Source organism: Ahaetulla prasina, chromosome 2, assembly GCF_028640845.1.
Source record: "Ahaetulla prasina isolate Xishuangbanna chromosome 2, ASM2864084v1, whole genome shotgun sequence".
Classification (NCBI taxonomy): domain Eukaryota; kingdom Metazoa; phylum Chordata; class Lepidosauria; order Squamata; family Colubridae; genus Ahaetulla; species Ahaetulla prasina.
In genome coordinates, this window is record NC_080540.1 from 143931402 (window position 1) to 143955726 (window position 24325).

General features: G+C 43.2%; 1 protein-coding gene across 17 annotated transcripts in view; it reads right to left on the reverse strand.

Moving 5' to 3' along the window:
- Positions 1-24325, reverse strand: part of ARSG (arylsulfatase G) — a 157195-nt gene that overhangs the window by 89464 nt on the left and 43406 nt on the right. For all 17 annotated transcript variants that reach the window (XM_058170409.1, XM_058170399.1, XM_058170402.1 and 14 more), the window contains exons 2-6: positions 21294-21650; positions 8261-8448; positions 6457-6504; positions 3802-3913; positions 1179-1316 (exon numbers count right to left, since the gene is read on the reverse strand). In XM_058170409.1, coding sequence (XP_058026392.1) covers positions 1179-1316; positions 3802-3913; positions 6457-6504; positions 8261-8448; positions 21294-21520 — 713 coding nt within the window. In that variant the 5' untranslated portion in view covers positions 21521-21650. The remainder of the gene's footprint in view (positions 1-1178; positions 1317-3801; positions 3914-6456; positions 6505-8260; positions 8449-21293; positions 21651-24325) is intronic.

Genomic DNA, 24325 nt, shown 5'->3' on the forward strand with positions numbered 1-24325 from the left:
CAAAGGCTATACTATACTAACAAAATCACTTAGAATCTCTATGTAACCAAGATTCTCAAGTTAATCAGCTATGCAATGGATCCAAAATATTATAGTAAGAATCACATGATTTAGTAAGATTGAACAAACATGTTGCAGTTCTGAAGACATCCATTCATAAAGACTGTAAGGCTCCAAGCATTTCTTAGAAGTCCTGGATTTTTCGGTCCTTCATAAATATAGATTGTTGGTACTGATTGAATTGTAATAGTATAACATATTCTGGCATGTTATTCTGTTTATAATTATTTATATAAAAACAACTTTATTTATAAAGTCCGTTTTTAGGACATGATTTCAAATCAATTATTTTTAGTTCTGTAAAAGTTGCTTTTATCATCCTTATTTATCAATAGTCTTTAAATATAAATGCACAAGATTTCCATCCCAGTCAGTTCATTTTGTTTTGGTTGAATTGGAGCGATCTTGATCATTACTTATTTACAGTAATTATTTAAAAATTCTGGATTGTTTTTGCTTGCTTTAAAATGCAGCTAGCAAGACTATGGGATCAGGAACCACAGTAAAACTGACTTTCTTCCACCATTTCCCCCTTCTCAGTGTGCTTGGAAGGTATTTATTTGGCACATTTTGATTATTATCCCTTTCCAATTCAAGATGCAGAGCATGGGTCTCTGGGAAGCCCTCGTCCCTCCACTTCTGCCTCTTCTACATCCATCGTGAACAGTCATCCAGAGAGCCACCATCTCATCTCTCCTTGCTCTCAACAACCCCATCCTATTCAATTATCTCCTTCCTAGCTGGGCCCAGCAAACTCCCTTTGACCGATGTGGCTCTGCTCTTGCTGCATTTGCTACAAACATCTGAACACTGCACCCTGCCCAGCACCTGGATCCTAGCCCAGCAGCAGGTGGACTGGGACTACTGGAACTGCCATCGCTAAATGGAGAAGTCATGTAAAGTTTTGCCTAATGACTGCTTCATTTAGCAATGGAAATTCCAATTTAGGATTGTTCAGTGAGGATTTTGCAACGGAAGGGAAAAATTCCAATCTTTTCCTTGGAGCTTCATGAGAGAGAAGGACAGATGTATAAAGTTAGACTGCAGGGTAATTTATATAATGCCAACCCATTATTATTTTACCGAAGTAAGGTCAATGTTCATGGAGATTTTCTTACCTGGCATAATGGATGAAATGAATAACTTTTTCTGTAAACTTCACAGCTAAGGTAGTTAAGTTTACGGGCTGTTGGACAATTGTAAGGTTTTCAAAAAGAGGAAGTGCAATTTCAGGATAGCAGTTTTTCTGATGTTTACTGAAAAAAAAATCATTAAGATCTTGAGTATGGAATGAGAGATTAATACAAAAGTGGGCTCTAAAAATATTATTTGTTTTGATAGTTCCATAGCCTTTGCGCAACAAAATCAGCTAAAAAAGAGAGCCAAGGTTACATTTGCTCTCTAGGTAGATTAAATTACTTGTCAGATCAATGAGACAGCCTCTATTCAAACTGAAAAAGATAGGGTGGAACACAAGTGACAAAGTTTCGAATTATCACAAACTGCTCTGAAAGGATAATTAGGCTTAACATAGCTTGGAACTTGGAAGTCGCAGGACTACCTCTTCCAACTTAAATGAACCCAACCTACTACAGGTAGACCTCACTTACCAATTGCCCTGTTCATCAATTATTCAAAGTTACAATGGTGCTGAAAAATAACTTTACAATCATCACCATCATTTATAACCTTCACAGCATCCCTGTTACACATTTTTTCCTTTTTCCCCTCTTTGAAGAGCAGAGAGATTGGAGAAAAACTGATTATAAGAGAGTAAACAGGCACACAATGGGGGAAAAAAGGGGTCAGGCACAGACGAGATTATCTAAAGATCACTTCCTTGATTCCCTCCTTTCCTCCTTCCAATTATTGTACATCGTGTTGAGCATTTAAAGGAAAAGGGAATGGAGAAAAGAAAGCACAGTCACATGAGCATATTAGCTGCCCAGAGTTACCCTGTAGTTTCGCCGTGAGCTGAAAACGCACTTATTTATTCAAGCGGGACTGGCTTAATATTTTTATATTTTTAACTGGGGTTTTATTATTTTAGGGTTCATAATTGTAAATTGTAAATTTTTAAATGTTGGCCATTTTTTCTAATATGCTCGGTTTTAAATTGTTGTTTTAATTGTATATTTTTGTGTTTTTTATCTTTTGGCTGTACACCGCCCTAAGTCCTTTGGGAGAAGGGCGGTATAAAAATTTAATAAATAATAATAATAAATAATAATAATACAGTGAACAGCCAATAAATTTGATAAATAGATACAGTAGTGGCCAAAATTATGAAAGCCTTTTGGGAAAAGTGTATTTTTGAGGTTTTATGGCTAATAACACCACTGTTTTTGGAGAAATTATATATCAATGGAAAGATAATTTAATCAAGAATATAATGCAGCAAAGTTTATTCGATTATCTGTATTCTATGAAAATTTATAGCCAGATAACCAGAAAAAGGAAGCACAACTTGCTTAGGTTGATATCAGGTAGCTTTCCTTCATCTGATTTAGCCAATGAGCATGAGTGTTTAGAGAGCCAATCAGGTGTCATCTTGTTTTGGCAATGAGCCAATTAGATCACAGTAGGATTCAGTTATTGATGTCATGTATTGAAGCTGAGAGGAGGACATTTGTCAGTGTGTTATGTGATCACTATCAACTTGGTTGGTTTTTTTAATGTTCTTTCATTTAATGAGCTTGTAAAACATAATAAAATTAAAGTAATGGTGCAAAAAGTTGACTGGTTGCCCAGAAAGCGATGTAAAATAGTATTATTAAGTGAAAAAGGATACAGTTATAAAAAAATTAGAAGAAAAATTGGTGGAAACTTAAAGGTGGCATTTCTAAGTTTTTGAAGAGGTATGAGACTCAGTCACTACAAAACTACACTGGTAAAGGCAGGAAAAGGTGCACAACAGCAAGTGATGATAGAAGAATTAAGAGACTGTGCCTACGTGACAGAAGAAAATCATTTGGGTGTGTATACAAGATGAAATGGCGCAATGCAATGTGAAGTTGAGGGCAAGGACTGTTCAGCGCACACTGCAGGAATTTGATCTAAAAATCTAGAATTCCAGGGGAAAAAAAACATTTTTATCTCTAAAACAAAGGTTGAAAAGCATTATATTCTTGATTAAATTATCTTTCCATTGATATATAATTTTATGGTACTACTCCAAAAAAAAGTGGTGTTATAAGCCATCAAACCTCAAAAATACACTTTTCCCAAAAGGTTTCCACAATTTTGGCCGCTACTGTAAATAAAAATGAATTCCCACTTAGGAAGTGCTTTGCTTAACAACAGTTACTAGTCCCAATTATGATTGCTAAATGTGGATTATCTTTAGGTGGTTTAGGGGAGAAATTTGTGTAGTCCCACATTTCCACAGAATGAGGGAAAACATAGTTAGAAGACTCTGCTTTTCAGAGGTAGCACCAGTGGAACTATTTCATGGAAGTCAGGCCAGTCCACACTTTGAGTTTTCAGAAAGATGTTAAATACTGAGATATTTTGAAAGATGTTCCAATTATGTTACATATAGTGCCATCTGTTTTATTATTTTTATTTTTAATTTGGGTTGATCTTTATTGTGCATGGATTTTCGGATTTTCTGGCTCAGTGCTTGAACTGAAATTTTAAAACATATTATGAATGTTTTAATATTTTCATGATACTCTGTGAGCTGCCAAGAGTCCCTAGATTATGCTGGGATATAAATTCATAAGCAATAAATAAACATACCTGTCTGTTGTGGAGCATCTGGGACAAGCCGGACAGGGAGGGAGGTTATAACCTGGAGTGTCAGTACAGCCCATATCAGGGCTATATGGTATCCCAAAATAAAAATCAAAACCTTGAAATAAAAAGACACAAAATGAAGATATGTCTGGCCATCTCTTGTCTGAAATGGAATACACATCTGTGGCAACCCAACTGCAAGGACTTAGTAGGATGCATATCACCATTCAAGCACTGACTGTGATTTCATGGTTCTCTTACAATTATTTAAGAGTCCTAAGCAGGATTAGGTTCATTACTGCCAGAAAAAACACTGTATTAGCAATAGACTTATATACCACTTCATAGTGCTCTACAGACCTCTCTATGCAATTTATAGAGTCACCATATTGACCCCAACAATCTGGGGCCTCATTTTACCAACCTAGGAAGGATGGATGACTGAGTCAACTTTGAGACGGTGAGAATTGAACTGCTGGCAATTGGCATAATTCGTCTGCAATTCTGCTTTCTAACCACTGCGCCACTATGGCTCTGTTATTAATCTGCACTAGACAACCTATGAACCATTGGGACATTATTGTTACAAATGTACTGGACAAATGAAGGCAAATATGGATGACCCAGGATAATGTTGCAGAATCCAATTTGGGTTGGTCACCAGCACCAGAGGTTTAAGCCGGTGAGAGAGAACTGCTAAACTAAACAACCCACTGGATCAATATTTCAGAAATTTTTCTTTACCTAAACAGAGAAACAGAAAGTCCACAGGCAGGCAATAAAGCAGTGGGAATGAGAGCAACTTCTGACTTCCTGCTGGTTTCCCCATTGATTTTGCTTGTGGAAAGCTGACAGGGAGTGTTGGAAACCACAACTGTGTGACCTGTGCTAACTGTGGCATTGCCGTTGTGTCTACAGCTTTGCGAATACAACTTGCATGAAAAATTATTTCGAATTTCAATTACAAAAGAGTAAATGGGTCATGGATTCTGTACTGATTCTTTAATTTAGCAAATTTGAGGTACCTTGATTCAGAAACGTTTGCCATTTGGGCTAAATGAAGGTTACAAGCAGACAAGCGGCAGGAGAATTTTAGTAGTATACAGATTACTTGTCTCTTTGATCTCTTCCCCCCCCCCCCAGTAGTTTACAAAGTGTGGAATTTTTAAAAAGCTACTAGATTGAGAAAGATAAACCCTTTAATACATTGAGTTAAGTAATATTAACTACTATTTCATTTTAGCTTAGTATATTGTGTGTGGTCAGCCAACAGTTGCTTGCAGACAACAGTTGAGCAACCTGTAGGCTACGATTCCAAGCTGAGTCCAATACACATATCTGCCCCCACTTGAGTCCTAACTTAAATTGCCACTGGTGGCAATTTTTTGCTAATGTAAGGAAGGAAATACACAAAAACTGTATTGTAAGTTTTTACAGTAAAAGTGAAAACCACTCATGCCATAATCATGAAATCTCCAGAACCCTAAAGCCTACAAACTTGAAATTTGCCACATATGTTCCTCTTGGCTTCTAGGTGCTCACTAAGAAAGGATTTTTCAAAATGACCATCAGAGCATTAGTATTTCCTATATTATTATTAACATGGTCTGATGCTAAGGAGTTCTACTCCCCCTCCCCACCTGAAAAGAAATCTGTTCCAAATGTAAAACACAAGCAGAGGAGAGGAGTTTCAGTTTTACTTTCACAGCAGCAAGCAGTTTTACTACAGAACAGTTGAGCTAAGCCACGCCCAATCTCCTTCCTGTCTCCTTCTTGCTGACACAGCAAATACTGTTTGAGTTTCTAAACACCCCTCAACTTTCTTACATATTGACAGGACGCTAGCCAGATGAATACCGATGGATGCTGCGGGCTGGCACATTCTAGTCCCTCTCCCCGTCTGTTCCAATTGCCAGTTGCATTATGTTAACACACTCTGATGCTACGGAGTTACACATTCTACGTTAAATTTCAGGCTGTGTCAATTTATCAAGCTTGAGCACAGTTTTGTAGCAAAGCACGGGTAACCAGCTAGTAGATTGAATACAGTTTTTAAAAAGGAAGAAAAAACAACTATTCCTAAAAAAAAGAAAGAAAAGAAGTCACAGATAGAAGATGACCCCATTTATTTTTGCATTGTCGCTCAAAACACTATAGACTCAAACCTACGAAAGGTTATCCAGTGCAGATTGGATTTATGGCTAAGCCTACTGTATGAACCTAGCCAACTAAGATTTATTTCATAAATAATTTTTAGGCAAATCACAGCTAGCATAATGTGAATCCAGCTAATACATCTGCTGTCAAAGAAGAATTTTAAATGAAATATCTATGTTGATGAAAATTAAGAGCTTGTTTGGAGTTTACAGGATTATAAATCTACACACTATGTATCTATGTATTTGCTTTGTTGTGGTCATGGGCCTTATAAGATTAAAATACTTATTTGCATAAAACAAGTTTTTTCTCCTCCATTCAAAAACTAGCAGGTTAAGGGAAAGCTACATTCTTGCAAATCCTGCTTTTTATCCAGACCAGAATATCCTAGTTATCTATGTGGAAGGTATGTACATCAAAGCAGTCACTTTTATGAAATTACAATTCCAACTAGAACAACCTTGAAGTTTTAGTAGGAGGAAATAAGTATAGAAATCTTACCACGAAAGCTGGGATGGAAAGGGCCATGATGTCCCAAGTGCCATTTCCCTATAAAGAAGTGATGTGGAAGAGAAAAGTGTCAATACCTAAACGTGCTAATGCAAAATAGTGACTGTGGAAAACATTTAATATTGGCTACTTTAACTCTGGGCAATTAGTTGAGAAAGTGAGGACAGGATCAAAATTCACAAACCATGTTATCTGACTCATCAAAAACATTGAGTCTAGCTCAGGGTGTCAAACTTGAGGCCACCAGGGCACTTAGATCTGGCCCACTGGACCGCCCTGGAAACAGCGAAGGACCGGCCCATGGTGCTTCTGCCAGCAAAAGCAGGCCTCCCGAGCTGTTTTCACTGGCAGAGAGTTGCAGGAGGCCGTGGCAGCTGAAAATGGAGCTCGGGAGCCCATTTTCGCTGGCAGAGTGCTCAGGCCACCACAGGTGCCGACAGGAGTGACGTTAAGCTGCCCGCCCCTCATGTGGTTAAACACAACCCTGATGCGTCTCTCAATGAAATCAAGTTTGATACCCCAGGCTCTAGCTAATATTAAAAAAACAAGCCTATTTTTTCCATTTTATGATAAATTTTGTTATAAAAATAGCCAGTTTCAGTCTAATGGTAAGGCAACAAGCTAGAAAGCAGGAGACTATGAGTCCTTAGTCATGAAAGCTAGTTTGGGTGACTTTGGGCCAGTCATTTTTTTCTCAGCCCAACCCACCTCACAGGGTTGTTGTGGGGAAAATACGAAGAGGAAGGTGTATTGGATATGTTTGCCACTTTGAGATATTTGTAAAAGCAATAAAGACAGGATAAATAGATAAAATTGCATAAGAATGGGAGCTAAGGAATCCCAATCAGAAAATATTGAGCCATTATCCTTTCCCTATCATAAAAACAGAAGAAAAACAACTCCATTCTCAGCATTAAACTCAGACCTACAAATGATTCACTTTCATTACATCTTGAATTACCTCACCAATTTGCATTCTAGGAAAAGTGCATCTTTCTCTCTCAGCACCCAAATGTTCTGAATGCAGTGACTTTCCAGGATACTGAACCCTTATGCCATAAAGGTGAGTCTTAAGGCCAGTTGGCATATAGCATGAGAAAGGTACCTCATCGTCTGTTGTGAATAGTACCAAATAGCTTACAACAATATGTAAACTTAACACATAATTAAAATGGCAATGTAAACCAGCAACAGAACCCAAAGAGAAAGCAGAAAATTGAACAAATCTTTAAAAACTTTACATTTATTGGGAAAGGAATCTTACTAAGATCCTGGAGGAAACCTTAGGGGCAAACGGCCAAATACAAAGACTTCTGAGACAGCGATAGCAAACTATGTTTGGAAGATAAACTACAGGAATTGTCCCATCCACAGAGAAGATGCACTACACAAGGAATTTAGCAATGCTGCTGGGTTTCCTGGCTATCTCAGTGAAAGTGAGTTTGGGCACGCTCGTGCCAAACCAGAATACCTTGGGATACACTTTGCAATCAAGGGGCTGGTGCTTCTTTGAGAATTAGACCTAGAGGATGTAAAAAAAAATATATACATGCACTTCACTGGATTCATGGTCCAAGATGACTTCTGCTGCAAAGGTACTTTGCAGTATGGCAAATATTACCAAATTACCTAAGGAAATTCTAGCCTTCTATGCACATTTCCAACTGAAATAACTTAGTGGTATTATCTCTCTTTTCTAGCAATAAATCAAATCTTCATTTTGATCATAGACTAGCATATATCCAGCTGTAAATAGAATCAATTTAAGTTTTCTTTCTGGGGTAGGTTAAATTACCTATCATAGCAGTGAGGTAGCCAGCTTCTTTCAGGACTTCTGCCAATATCGTCTCGTTCAATGGAAGGCCTGCCACTGAAGACACAGCAAAATTGTGGGTGACGCCGTTACGAAGGCCGAGACGTCCTGTAAGCAGAGAGGCACGTGATGGGGAACAGGTAGATGCAGCAGAATGGAAATCTACAAATCTAGAAAAAGGGGAGAAAGGTTCCTATTATTTTTCATTTATTACACCCCTTTTAATTTGAAACAAAACATTATTTAGTTGGTTTATGGCAAAGTTATCTACGGTAACTGTAGTTAGATTTTTGATTTCTTAGAGCAGGCTACTTGTAGGCCAGGCTGTCCAAAGCTACTTGGTTAATGTAGTTTGACAATGAAATATGTGCTTCCTTTTTTTTCATCCTTATCCTTATGCACACGGTCTACTTTTGCATCTATGGATCTGGAGTGCTGTTATTGCTTTCATGAAATTCCTATTAACATATGAGCATCAAGCTTGCAATATTTATGTCATGTTTTAAGGCTGGAGTAGATTTCTGCTGCACTGCACCCCACGGAATGTAGGCGTCTGTTGATTGGGGAAGATGGTGCCATATGTGTTCTTTTTATGGGTCAGCGAATTTTAACGTTCCCTGCGTGAACATGTTTTGCCTTCTCCCACCTCCCAGTAGGAAGTCGGAACCTGTTGTGTCTTGCCCGCCCTCAGAGCAGCCGGGGCCTTCTTATCTGCTCCCGAACACGGAGGAATGTATGCCTCCCGGCCCCAGTCCTGGCTCCATGCCCAGACAAACTGCAGAAGAAGGAGCACCTCTCGGCCCCAGCCCTGAGTCCATGCCCAGGCAAACGGAGCAGCTAGACCCCTCCCCCTCCTCCACAGCATGTGAGCCTGAGGAGGGTTTATTACCAACAGCTGATTGGAGTGACCCTCGCATCAGAAGATTGGATAGGCGGAGGCAACAGAAGGAAGGGAGGGGCAGGCCTTAATGAGTGCTGAGTCATGGAGCCACACCCCATGGCCTATATAAAGGATCTGCTTTCTGGCAGTCTCTGAGTCAGGCAAAAGTCGAACTTATCTTGCTGAAGTCACTTACTGGTCTCCTGCCTGCTCTGAGGACTTTGCTAGGACTTTGGGCAGAGCTGCAGAGGCAAGCCTGATTCGGATTTCCCTGACCCGGCCGTCAGCGGAGGAGTGGGACACGACAGAACCAATCAGCATGCAGGGTGCCCATCTCTGCACAACACCCAGTTGGGATTCAGGAGGTGTTTGTATTGGCCCGTCTGCAGCCTTCTGCAATCTCCACTTTCTCATCAACTGCTTTGCAGCAATGGGTATCGGCAGTTGCGGACAACTCTAAATCTGCCTTTAGGGAATAGGGAAAGTGCCCAGATAGTTCAAATGTATACAGACAAAAAACATTACTTCAGAATTAGTGCAAATGCGAGATGAACAGCATGTTTGCTAACTTGGCTTCTCAAGGCTGCAAGGGAAGATCAGTGCTGAGATTTTCCTAGGGGACAAATCGGCCAATGAGATGACACTTTCAGCCAGACTGGCAGTATTCAAACCTTCCTAAAAACTCATTCTCTAAAAAAGCATGCTGCTTCGTGTGATTGATTTATTTTTGAAGTATCTCCCATTACAGATTTTGGGGCATAGAATGTCCAAACTAAGTTTTTGGGCTATGGAAACTTAGGAATGGAGATGTGGCTATTAGCGTAGTTAAAGGGTAATTTATTTCATCTGATGACATCAAAGGCCAGAAGGTTCAAAGCACAAGACAAACATTCTTGAGAACGGCCTCACATAATGGGCGAGTCATCAGACTTTTTTTCAAGTTGAAGGTTATCCTGTACAGCAACATTTCACTTGAAAGAGGAAAATGTCAGTTAATCCCAATTTTTAAAATCTCAAGTGATCACAATATAATCTAATTACTTCTTTTCCGTGCAGGATTAAGGAAAGCTATATATAGAGAAAGCCTTTTATCATGTGTCTGGGCTTCTTTTTTTTTTAACTAGCTTTAACCCCAAAAAATGGAGCAAAAAATTCATACTACGAATTAGCTATGCTAACAATTCTGTCTACAACAATCTTTTCCAGTCCAGTACCCTACCAAGTTTTGATCTGCAACGTACATTAGCTGCAGCCCATGTGGGCAATTATTGAAACAAGTATTCAGAGCTGCACCCCAAAACAACTGAAGAAACAAGTTTGAAGGAAGTTGATTTACATTCTCATGTCTTGGACTCATGAAAAAAAGCTTCCTTGACAGAAATAATTAAATTAGTTATAACCTGGTATTTTTATATACTATGTTTAATGGGGACAGACGGCGTGGCTTCAACTATGTTATGATTCTTTTCCAGAAGTGTTTGCCATTGCTTTCTTCTAGGGCCTAAAGAGAGAGACTGGCCTCAAATCACTCAGCTGCAAATCACTCAGTTTTGGAATTCTAAAGTAGAATTGGAATTCAGAATCTGTTGGTTTCTAGTCCAGTATCTTTAACTACCATACCAAACCGGCTCTCCTAGAATCCTGGTGACTACCTGGAGAAGTCCATGCATGTGAGGGTATGAGGGGGATGTTCCATAAGACAGGCACTATGACCAGTGGTGGGTTTCAAATAATTCCACCACCAGTTCTCCGAAAATGTGACACGCGCATGCATGCACGGCTTCCCTGCATGCGCACGCACATGGTTTCCACGCATGCGCAGCTTCCGCACACGGCAAGGCTCGACCAAGCAGCTTTTCAGGGCCTGCTCCCCTCTATCTATTTATTTATTTATTTATTTATTTATTAATCGTATTTATATACCGCCCTATCTCCCGAAGGACTCAGGGCGGTTCACAGGCATTTAAAAACATATAAATATAAATACAGAATAAAAACAATTAAGAAACTTATTTGAAAGCCCGTTAATTAAAATATACAAATAAGACCCAATTAAAACCCATGAATTTAAAACCTAGCTCAGTCCTGCACAATTAAATAAATATGTTTTAAGCCCGCGGCGGAAGGTCCGAAGGTCCGGAAGCTGGCGGAGTCCGGGGGGAAGTTCGTTCCAAAGGGTGGGAGCCCCCACAGAGAAGGCCCTTGCCCTGGGCGTCGCCAGGCGACATTGCCTTGCTGACGGCACCCTGAGGAGGCCCTCTCTGTGAGGCGCGGGTCGGTGAGAGGTATTCGATAGCAGTAGGCGGTCCCGTAAGTCACCCGGCCCAATGCCATGGAGCGCTTTAAAGGTGGTCACCAAGACCTTGAAGCGCACCCGGAAGGCCACAGGTAGCCAGTGCAGTCTGCGCAGGATGGGTGTTATACGGGAGCCACGAGGGGCTCCATCTATCACCCGCGCAGCCGCGTTCTGGACTAACTGCAGCCTCCGGATGCCCTTCAAGGGGAGCCCCATGTAGAGCATTGCAGTAATCCAGGCGAGGCGTCACGAGTGCGTGGTGACCGTGCATAGGGCATCCCGGTCCAGAAAGGGGCGCAACTGGCGTACCAGGCGAACCTGGTAGAACGCTCTCCTGGAGGCGGCCGTCAAATGGTCTTCTAGAGACAGCCGTCCACCCAGGAGGCCGCCTAAGTTGCGGACCCTTTCCATCGGGGCCAATGACTCGCCACCGATGGTCAGCCGCGGATTAAGCTGACTGTACCGGGATGCCGGCATCCACAACCACTCTGTCTTGGCGGGATTGAGCTTGAGCCTGTTTCTCCCCATCCAGACCCGTACGGCCTCCAGACACCGGGACAGCACTTCGATAACTTCGTTGGGGTGGTCCGGTGTAGAAAAGTACAGCTGGGTGTCATCCGCATACAGCTGATACTTCACACCGAAACCACTGATGATCTCACCCAGCGGCTTCATGTAGATGTTAAACAGGAGGGGCGAGAGAATCGACCCCTGCGGCACCCCACAAGTGAGGCGCCTCGGAGTCGACCTCTGCCCCCCTGTCAACACCGACTGCGACCGGTCGGAGAGATAGGAGGAGAACCACCGATAAACGGTGCCTCCCACTCCCAATCCCTCCAACCGGCGCAGCAGGATACCATGGTCGATGGTATCGAAAGCCGCTGAGAGGTCTAATAGGACCAGGGCAGAGGAGCAACCCCTATCCCTGGCCCTCAGAGATCACACACCGACGCGACCAAAGCCGTCTCCGTGCTGTAACCGGGCCGGAAACCGGACTGGAACGGGTCTAGATAGACAGTTTCATCCAGGTGCAAGGGAAACTGATATGCCACCATACTCTCTACAACCTTCGCCGCAAAGTGAAGGTTGGAGACCGGACGATAGTTACCTAAAACAGCCGGGTCCAGGGAAGGCTTCTTAAGGAGGGGCCTCACCACCGCCTCTTTCAAGGCGGCCGGGAAGACACCCTCCACCAAAGAAGCGGTCGTAATCGCCTGGAGCCAGCCTCGTGTGACCTCCCGAGTGGCCAGCACCAGCCAGGAGGGGCACGGGTCCAGTAAACATGTGGTGGCATTCAGCCTACCCAGCAACCTGTCCATGTCCTCAGGAGCCACAGGGTCAAACTCATCCCAAACAATATCGCCAAGGCCACCCTCGAACATCTCACCCGCATCACCGCAATCTTGGTCCAACCCATCCCGAAGCTGAACGATTTTATCGTATAGATAACCGTTAAACTCCTCAGCACGGCCCTGCAGCGGGTCATCCCGCTCCCCCTGATGTAGGAGGGGGCGGGTCACCCGAAACAGGGCGGCTGGGCGGTTATCTGCCGATGCAATGAGGGAGGAGGCGTAGCTACGCCTCGCTTCCCTCAATGCCACTAGGTAAGTCCTAGTATAGGACTTCACTAGTGTCGATCAGCTTCGAGCGGCTAGACCTCCAGGAACTCTCTAGGCGTCTTCTCCGGCTTCATCCTCTCCGCTCCTCGGTAAACCAGGGAGCGGGTTGGGACCTGCCCCGGCCCAAAGCCCGCAAAGGCACGACACGGTCTAAGGCCCCCGCCGCGGCCCGTTCCCAGGCCGCCGCAAGTTCCTCAGCCGAGCCGTGGGCCAGACCCCCAGGAAACGGCCCAAGCTCCGTCCGGAACCCATCAGGGTCCATCAGGCGCCTGGGGCGGAACCAACGTGTCGGCTCCGCCTCCCTGCGGTGGTGAATGGCGGTCAGAAAGTCTAGCGAAGAAGAGTGATCTGACCATGACAAAGGTTCGATGACTATTTCCTTTAAGTCCAGATCTCTCAACCACTGTCCAGAGAGAAAAATCAGGTCCAGAGTGCCACCCCAATGTGAGTAGGGCCATCAACTACTTGGGTCAGATCCAAGGCCGTCATGGAAGCCGTGAACTCCCGAGCTGCCGTCGATGATGAGCGGAAGATGGCAAGTTAAAGTCCCCATGACTAAAAGTCTGGGGTCTCAACTACCACCCAGCCAGCATCTCCAGGAGCTCGGGCAGGGCAGCTGTCACGCAGCAAGGAGCCAGGTGCGTGATCAGCAAGCCCATCTGACACCTCGACCCCATCTCACAAAGAGGATTCGCACCCGGCAATCTGAGGTACAGTGGTCTCCTCGGCTCTAGACTCTCTCTAATCACAACCGCCACCCCCACCCCTACCCTGGGCCTCGGCTGATGGAATGCACGGAAACCCGCGGGCACATCTCTACAAGGCACGCCCCTTCAGTGCCCAACCAGGTCTCCGTAATGCCCATAAGGTCCATGGAACCCCCTGTATAAGATCACAAACAAGGGGCTTTGTTCACCACAGACCGAGCATTGCACAACATCAACGAAGGCCCAGGCTCTGAGGATCCTGACCATCCGAGGCAGGAAAAGTCAAGGGTCGGAGCGCGTGATCGCTTTAAGACATCGAGCACGCGCTCCCGAATTTGATATGACCCTCGCTTCCGCCATACCTGCCCCTCCCACTTACCGTGTCAATAGGACCACCCTCACAGATAGGAACAGACTCCTCCCCCATAACCTCCGAACCTGATAATAAAAAACCGCCGCGAGCATGTGCAGGAACTGGCCCCTTACCCGACGGGGTACCCCCCTAACCCGCCCACACCCTCCCACCCTTAAAATTCCCTCTCTAAAAAACCCCAGAAGCTATTCTTTTTCGCATGCCACCTCTGTGGGTCCCAAGACCCGTCATGGAGGCCGGCCCTCGGTAGTGAGGAGGGCCATTCCTGCGGGGGGGGAGCACCTCGCAGGCGCAAGAGTTCACAAGCAGTATAATGCGTAGCAGCTGAGACTAAGAATCGGCAAAGTAGAGGCTCCATCTCCGGATGGCAAGATGATGACTGATGGTACTAGTCCAGAATGAAGGCATACAAAGAATGGAACAGCAATTAGCACCGAATGACAGTCAAGATGGTATTCTGTCCGGTGCCTAGTCCAAACATCCTGGAACCGGGGGTGAGGGGAAATGGTATTCCAGTCGCTGGCTACGTCCTCCTCCGTCCTCCTCTGTCCCCAACTAAATCCCATGTCCCCCCCCAAGGAGTCCTAATAGGACCATAAACGGCCATAGTAGTCTCAAAAAAGGCCGAGGGGGGCATGGGTGATGTTAAAATAGTCACAGTCATAGACTGGTTGCAGGGGGCAACTCCGGGGTGCCTCCATCGTCTCCCCGCAATCCTCCAATAACCATCTCCAGACATGGCCAGGAAAAGAATCCTAACCACTCCAGAAGCCGGGTCTCCCCAGACCTCTCCCTCCAAGAGGCGAAGTCCATATAAAAGGCTAAACCTCTCCGAGAGGCTGGGGGGTATGAAGGTTGCCAAGTCCATAATCCGGCAGCAGGGGGAAAGCCAAGAAACCATGGCAGCGAGGCAGATGGCAATAGGGGTAGATGGAATACCTCCGCAATCATCCAGGTCGTCCACGATTGCAGAGGCTGGAGCCCAAAGGCTACCCCCGAAAAGTCCGGAGTCCGCAGTCAGAAGGGGGCCGGGAGACGAGCCAGAGGCTAGCAGCCAGCCGGCCAGACGAATCGGCAGAAAAACGGCCGTAAAAAACGCCGACTCATCGCCCCACCTCCGAGCCTAAAAACATGGCCGCCAGAAACCACCGCTTGCCTACCCGGCCTCGTTCTCGGCAACCACATGTACGAGGGAGTCCAAAGACCTCTCATATGGCTGCCCGAAGTAAGATCTACCGGGCCGGGGACAGCAAGCGGCTAAACGGACGGCCGAGGCTTCGTCAACATCGGAGGGGCCTCTCGTCGCCGGAGCCGAGTCCTCAGAGCCGCGCCATCTTGCGCATGCGCAGAGCTTATCTCTGCTCTTCGGGGCAGCAGCTGCTTTTCTCCGCACTGCTGGGAGAGTGTCTTGTGCAATTTAGCAGCTGTGAGCTGCTGCTTTCCTCTAAATCCGATCCGGAAAGTGCTGTGGCACTGAGAAACAGCAGCCATGTTGAATGCTGTTTCTTTCAGCCGCAGCGCTTTCCGGATGGGACTTAAGAGGAAAGCGGCGGCTCATAGCTGCTAAATTGCACAAGACGCTCTCCCAGTAAGAGCAGCAGCAGAGAGAAGCAGCTGCTGACGCAGAGAGTACATGGATCATCTCCATGAGTGAACGAAGTTCAGCAAGGGACGGAAGAAGATCTCCACTGCAGCGCTTTCTGGATGGGACTTCTTACAACTCCCAAACCACTTCGGCCTCCTGCGCCCACACCCCCATCATAGCCCTTCAGCCTAACGCGGCCGAATAAATTGCTTCTGTACAGGAGGCTGTAGTTTGAGGCCAGAGGGGGGATGGTGGCATGTGCGCGGAGGCCTGGGGCAAGGCTGGAACAGGGGAATGGTGCATCCCTTTACCCAAGGCAAAGGGGCAGAGGCTCCAGGGCAAGGCCGAAGCCAGGGAATAGTGTGTACCCCAACCCAGCCGAGGCAAATGGCGAGCGGGCGGGAGGGCGGAGCAGGTGGCAGGAGCAGCGAGTGGAGGCGGGGCCAGCCAGAGGTGGTATCTGCTGGTTCTCCGGACTACTCAAAATTTCCACTACTAGTTTGCTCAAACTAGTCTGAACCAGCTGAATACCACCTCTGACTATGACACAGAAGGCACATATCCTAGGACCCACACAATGTAGATCCCTAGCTGATGGTACCCACAGCATGCCCTCTTTGCCAGATCAAGTCGTGTCGGCTGAAATAACCAGGGAGAGGAGATCACTTAGATAGCCTGAACCCATGTCAAAAAGGGCTTTATTATCCTAAATATATTAATTTTCTTGATATTTTTGGAAGTAGATTGCCGTTGCCTTCTTTTTCTTATGGCTGAGAAATAGTGACTAGCCCAGATTCATGCAGCTGGCACTTCAGTAGGGGCTGAATTCAGTCTCCTGGTTTCTAGTCTAGCGCCTTTACCAACTGTCTCTCATAGTGTACATTCATAACATTACAACTTAGGCATTGTATTTGACTGAAATAATTCATAACAAAGTGACAATCTTAAATCTTTATAAGAGAAGTCTCTAGTATTTATATTCTCTTTGCAGATATCAACAGAATCCTATTGAGTGGATCCCATGTCTCAATTATCATGGGCATATTTTAAAACTCCCATTGTGCGTAAGATAAAGCTGAAACCATTCATGAGAAAAATTAGCAATAATTTGTTGCAAGTAAAAGAACTGAAAAAGAAATGCAACAGGAAAGGGATTAATACAATTATTTGGATGGATTATTGCATGATGTCTTGGATGGATTATTGCATAATGGGAGATGGTGAGGGAATCCGTAATCAGCAGGTTTTTGGAATCTGATTAATTAGATTGAAATGGTAAAAGTGTTTGACTGAACAATAATAAGCATCTCATTCTTTGAATAAGACTAATATAAACTAAGAGTATAGCAATGAGCTCAGAAATCCCAGAAATCAGAAACTATTACTTTGTAATTGGGGCCTTTGGAAAAGAGAGAGGCTGAGGTGAGTGAGATAATAATGTAGGAATTGAAGTATCTCTTGCCATGAATGTGGATTGATTGCAAAGATTAACACCCAAGATTAACATTAGACCAGGGGTGTCAAACTCGCAATGACACGTTGTCACATGACATATTGCGATTCCCCCCCCCCTTTGCTAAACCAGGGATGGGCATGGCCAGCACGCGACGCATCCAGTCCGTGGGCCCTGAGTTTGACACCTCTGCATTAGACCATCAATTGAGAAGCAAACAATCCCCCAATCAAAGAACTGCCAAACAAGCCAACAGTAAAAACAGACCAATCGAGGAAGCACCAAGACCACTCCCAGCTACTAGTGTATAAAATGAGAGCAAACCCCTATTAGCACTGGTGATGTAACCTAGTTTGGTAATCAAATGTCTGTAAGAAAACAACCAAGCTCAGAGAGCAATAAGGACCGCACAGTTCAACCCTGAACTATAACTATTCTCTTCTATTGATACAATTTGGTGCGTCTGCTAGTGTGGACAGGTTACCATGTGTCTGAAATATTGTACAGAACTGAAATAGGCTATTTGGATTCTATGCTGCAGTCTATGACCAATCAAAATAGAAAAATAAACTAAATAATGCAAGCAGGGCAGGGCTCATGTCTCAATATATGTACTGCTCTCATATAGTTCTGTAAAAACAAGAAACGTGGGGGAGCAGTGGTTAGAATGCAATATTGCAGGCTAACTCTGCCCACAGTCTGGAGTTCAATCCTGACAGGCTCAAGGTTGACTCAACCGTCCATCCTTCTGAAGGATGAAGTAAAATGAAAGAGCCAGACAGTTGGGAGCTGTATGCTGACATTGTAAACCGCACAGAATGTGCTGCAAAGCATTATGGGTTGGCATTTAAGTTATTCTGTACAAGCAAGAGAAAAATCAAACACATGCTTGGCCTATATATTAAAGGAAAATGAGCTACATCTAATAGAAAGAAGGCTGACTGGCTGCTCTCTAAGATTTGTGTACGTGCCAAAATGGTATGAAGCAAATATGTTTAAGACAGATAAAACAAGAGAAACATGTGTACACTAAGCAAACAGAAGTCCCAATCACTAGGGCTATCTCAACTCCTTGTTTGACCATTTGCCTGAGGAGGTTTTAAATAGCCAGAATTGACGTCTTTAGGGAAGCAATAAATTCTTGGTACATCTTACAAAACAACTATTCACTAGAGCATCCTTGATTTAAATCATTTCTCACAATTAGCATTTGTAGCTGTAGGAGAAATGGTTCAAATTAATTGCCTCCCAGATTTAGAGATGTGCAAATTATTAAGTAAGCTACAGTTTTAAAGACAGAGCATTGATGGTAGGGGGTGGGGAGCATGTGCCACTTGTGCCAGTAAAATATTGGAAATGGTTCTTTAACTTTTCCAAATTCTACTGCATAAGCCACCCAGAGATGTTGAGTTGGGCAGCATATAAGTTTAGATGATAATGATGATGACGACACCAACTTATTTACTCCAAATATGTATGACCTTCAATTTTACATTATCAATCCACAAAAAAAAATGGAGTAGACAGTGAGGAAAAAAAAATATGGAAAAAATGTGTAAATCCACATAAAAAATCTATGCAATATCTTTCTTATGCACTGGTTAACTTAGGGCTGTCATCTCTTCATGAAACCAATCATGAATATTCCCCATCTCACTGCCAATAAATATATGCGCATAACAATATTTATGTGTACATCTATTGTGGATATTTATTCATATTTCATGTTTCTAGACCATTCATCTTTCTCAAGGATACTCACCAGAAAATGGCAAAACCAGGACAAAAGAATAAACTCATCTGATTAATGAATATGAATACACTTTCATTGTTATTGTATTTATTGATATTTCCCATGAATTAAGACTCTGGATGATGAACAATAAAACAAAACAGGAGAAAAGAGCAAACAAAAATAAAACAAAAATATGGATGAATGCCGATCATGAGTTCAGCTTTGATAGTGTAATTGTTTTAATCATTTTAGAGAATGGGAGAGATAAAGGTACTCCCTAGACCAGTGATGGCTAACCTTTTTGCTATCGCGTGCCAGGAAAGGGGGACGGGGGGGGGTCATGCGCGTGCGTGCCCACACCCATAATTCTATGCACCTCACTCATGCGCATGCGCACACTCTCCCCCCCCCCCCCCCCGTGACAAGCAATGGCCCAGTAGGCCCGTTTTTCTCTCTTACCTGTCTCCAGAACCTCTCTATGAGTCTGGGAGGGTGGAAAATGGCCTTCCCCATTTCCCTGGAGGCCCTCCGGAGGCCAGAAACAGCCTATTTACTAACTTCCGGTTGGACAGGAAGTGACGTTTTTTGCTGTCCCCAGCCTCCAAACTCCTAGAGAGGCTCTGGGGGGGCTGAGGACAGCAAAAAAGTTACCAACCAAAAGTTGGTAAACGGGCCATTTCTGGTCTCCGGAGGGCCTGGGGAGGGATGGGAAAGGCAGTTTTCCCACTCCCCCAGACTCCTAGAGAGGCTCTGGAGCCAGGTAAGAGAGAAAAACGGGCCTTCCCAGGCCCTCTGGAGGCAGGAAGCAGCCTGTTTCCCTACTTCTGGTGGGCCTAGAAGGCCCGAAAATCAGCTGGCCAGTGTGTGCATGTGCACCGGAGGTGAGCTTGTGTGCCCACTGATATGGCTATGCGTGCCACCTGTGGCACACGTGCCATAGGTTCGCCATCACGGCCTTAGACTATGGAAACATGCCATCTAGCCTACTCTGATGGACTTTTCACAAAGAGGGACACATTCTAGACAGTCCTCTCTATATGTTTGAACAACATTAGCCTATTCAATTTTGTTGAGGTGGTGCCGGACATATCTTGATACTATGTAAGCCATGTAAGCTTTATCAGAAGGAAGATGACGTATTTAAAGTTGGTGTTATTTGGCAACAGCTGGACTGATCTGCCAGCTGTGTAGCCACCCCATTCTGGAATTACTAGTTTCTCACTCCCCTTCAAAGGAACTTTCAAGTCTTGTAGTAGTGCAAATGAGTGATGATCAATTTGTAATCAACCTTGACAAGAGTCCCTCAAGGTCCTATATTTATGAAATTAATTTATCTCCCATTTGCATTTGAAAGTAATTATCTGGCAGTTTTACAATGTTTTGGGGGATTGACAGTATGATGTGGGTATTAAGTGTAAGTGGGATTAATACTGTTAATATTTTTTTTATACTCGATGGCTAAGAAATGAATGTTTAGTGTGTTATGGCATTTATGTTTTTTTATTCAATTCTGTCAATTTTACTTCTATATTACTCTTATATATCATTCCTTTTGGAGTTAAGCAGCATATACATTTCAGAAATAAATAAAACAAGTTTATTTAAAAAAATAACTCTGATATTTCTTCAAAACCACATTTTTCTACTGGAATTGGCCCAGCCATTTCAATCATGCCACAAGAAGCAATGGGTTTTTCCCCATTTAGGGGAGGTCATGAAGGTGGGTGAAGCCCAGAGCTATTTTCCCCTACCATTGGGTTGGCTCTCTGGAATGGTTTCCTGTGGGAATGTGTTTGATCCCAACTCTAGTTGTTTTCTGAAGATTGCTGAAAATAGTTTTTCCACAGGAGGCTGATACAACATGCTGTCTGGAATGTTTCTGTATTTTTTAATTTAAGTTTTATGAATCTTCCATGTTACCCTCTCATTTTGATATACTGTATGTTATAAGCTGTTGAAAGTATGCTTTTGATTGTGTACAATGTAAATGTCATAAATCAATAAGCAAACAAAAATGCACAACCATAAGTATAATCCTATAATCCTGTAGCATTTTAACAATTGTCTACCATCTTTCCCTGAAAAATAAGACCTCCCCAAAAATATTTAAACGCATGTGCAGCTGGTCCCCACCATTTCCTCTGGTTAGGGTTAGGGAGACAAGAGCTGGAAATCAGGTAAGATAGCAAGAGGATCCCCATCTCGCTCCACGCGCCCCAAAATAATAAGACTTCCTCGAAAATAAGGCCAAGCGCTTATTTAAGGGTTCAAAAAATATAAATCAGGGCCTTATTTCAGGGAAACATGGTACACTCTCTAAATACGTGGTAAATAAATGTGAATGGTAGAGAATGGTATGAAACTCACCTCATTCCTTCCTGGGCTATCTTATCCAAATTAGGTGTGTCTTTTTTTAGGTCCCAGTTGGCTCCAAAATCTCCCCATCCTACATCGTCTGCTAAAATTACTATGAAATTTGGTTTCTTGTAAACTGTTCTTTCCCAGTTAAAAAAATGCCTGGGATGGTAGTAGAGAAGCCCAGTAAAACAACTGACCAAGACCAACACCAGTGCTTTAAGAAGCAGAATATCCATGGCATCAGGAGAGCAGTTCTAGGAAACATCTCATGAACATTAAAAATATCCAACTGTAAATATTCCCTGGGTGTTCTTTTCTTCAGAGGCAATGTGGGTATTTCAGATCAATTGCAACATTCCCAAAATTCTGCAGAAAAGAAAATTAAAAGGAGGTATTAAGAAAAACACACATACAGGGTTGCAGGTAGAGATATAACATGCTGCTTACTTGTTTTACTCAGATTGCAACTCTGAATATAAAATGATTCTTTAAGAAAAAAACAGATTTAAAAAAATCTGTGACCACAAAGGCAACACGCTTCGCATTGCCTGCTTGGAATCCTGTTGGTTTGTTAACACCAGCTAAAACCAGTTCTGAAGATTTGTCCCTCAGCCACTCATTGCCCAGAGTATGTGTGCATCAGTGGTAGGATTCAATTTTTTTTACTACCGGTTCTGTAGGTGTGGCTTGGTGGGCGTGGTAGGGCAAGGATACTGTAAAATCTTCAGTTCCCACCCCAGTAACCCAGGGGAAGGTTACTGCAAAATCCCCATTTCTTCCCTGTCAGCTGGGACTTGGGAGGCAGAGATGGGAGCGGGGCCAGTCAGAGATGGTATTTACCAGTTCTCCGAACTACTCAAAATTTCCGCTATCAATTCTCCAGAACTGGTCAGAACTTGCTGAATACCACCTCTGGTGTGCATTACACCCATATATCCAAACCATATATATATAATAATGATAATAATAATAATATAATAATAATATTTTAATTTGTATACCGCCCTTCTCCCGAAGGACTCAGGGCGGTGAACAGGCAGATAAAATATAAATACACACAATAATTAAAAACATCCCTTAAAAAACTAATTTAAATGCCCAAAATGTTAAAAAACGTACTCCCCCGTAAAATAACAAAATTTTAAAAACCCATCCAATAAAAATAAAAATCAGGCTAGTCCAGCCATACGAAATAAATAAGTTTTAAGTTCGCGGCTTGGTTGTGCTCAGCCCCCACCAACACAGGACACACCCCCAGCCAATCAGAGCACACAAAAAAACAAACCCCATCCAATCAGAGCACAGCCAAGCTCCCACCCAATCAGTTCAAACCCCCACTAGCAGTTAAAAGGAAGAAACAGCTGCGATCACACATTGCTCCCAGAAGCACGAAGCTGAAGCCTGAAGATGACGAATGAGACTTCGTCGAAACGTCGCCAAGACACTTCCAATTTTACACGGGAGAAAACCCGAACAACCAAAGACCTATATACAAACACCCGTGAAAACCTCAGAAAACATATATCTATATCTATATCTATATCTATATCTATATCTATATATATAGGGTCAGGAGATAGATAGATAGATAGATAGATAGATAGATAGATAGATAGATAGATAGATAGATAGATAGATAGACAGACAGACAGACAGACAGACAGACAGACAGACCAAGTCCTAGTAATTAATTGCTTTCAAAATATAACCACTTAAAAGACAATTGTTTCACTTACTAATCACTCTCACAGAAAAAACACACAAATATTCACACACTTTCACATAGGTCCCTTTCCAACAGAAACTGCCAAAAATAATAAATAAATTCAAGAGAAGGAAAAGGCAGCTACACAGGAAAGGAAAAAAGAAAGAAAGGACCATACTCAGAAGTTACAAAAAGAGTTACATTCACCAAGTAAACAACACCTGCTCAGGTACAGTTAATCTTCAAAGTCATCAAAGATCTACCTATGTTTGCATCTCTTCTTATTATCTTGCTTTCAACAACTACTTCTTATCACTATATTTCCATATGCGATTATTTGGTGGGGGGGGGGAAATCCCCTACCGAAAGCAGATGTATTGATCAGAGCAAATTATGCCATGAAATTGTATTCATAGTGGCAAGCTCTTGAAAGTCACATTGTCATGGAGAAGACACCAAAGGACTTTACCATAAACATGCACACTCTCATAAGAACTTCAGCCCTTTATTTGCAGGAACCCCAAATCTAACAATTTAATCAAGCTCTAATCTAGAGCAATATTTGCAGATTCTTTAGATGTCCACTTTCAGACAAAGTCATACTTAAACCTAGTTTGAATCAATGATTTGTATAGTGGCCCATCTCACCAAAAATGATTCTGGGTGGCATGCAACAAATGGTTAAAAAACAAAATCTATAAAAAATAAGAGATAAAAAATACAGAAATCTACATTAAACAAAATAAGGAGTGTAAAAAAACAAGAGTACAAACCCCTAGGCGAAGAGGATAAAAATGGCCAGCTCAACAATGAAAGCAGCTAAACAAATCTCCAGTTCCTTGGGAGTTCCAGGTCCAATAACATAATCAGGTTTTGACCGTCTTATGTGAAAAGGGATGGAGATCATCTAATTTTGGGAGTAAGGATGACCATGATAAAGAAGGCACTTCTCCTGGCACCCACCAAATGCAGATCCCTAGCTGATGGTACCTAGAGCATGCCTTCTGTGACAGATCTAACAGGTTGGGCTGGGAATAACCAGGGAGAGAGATGATCCCTCAAGCTAGGCCAACCCCATGAAGGGCTTTATTATCCTAAGCATATTTATCAAAATGTCTTTAAGACCACAACTCAAATTCCCTTAGATTAGAAGATAAACTTTCCACGCCTTAAAATAACTACTTCCTGTAGTAGGAGTACAATGTATTTACTGTAATCCAGAATTCAGCTATCTACCATGGGCAAATCTAACCATAGCAACTTTTCTTCCTAGTCACAACCCGTATCAGTTATAGGATTTCCAGCTGTATGAATGAACTGTCATGTCTGAATTCGC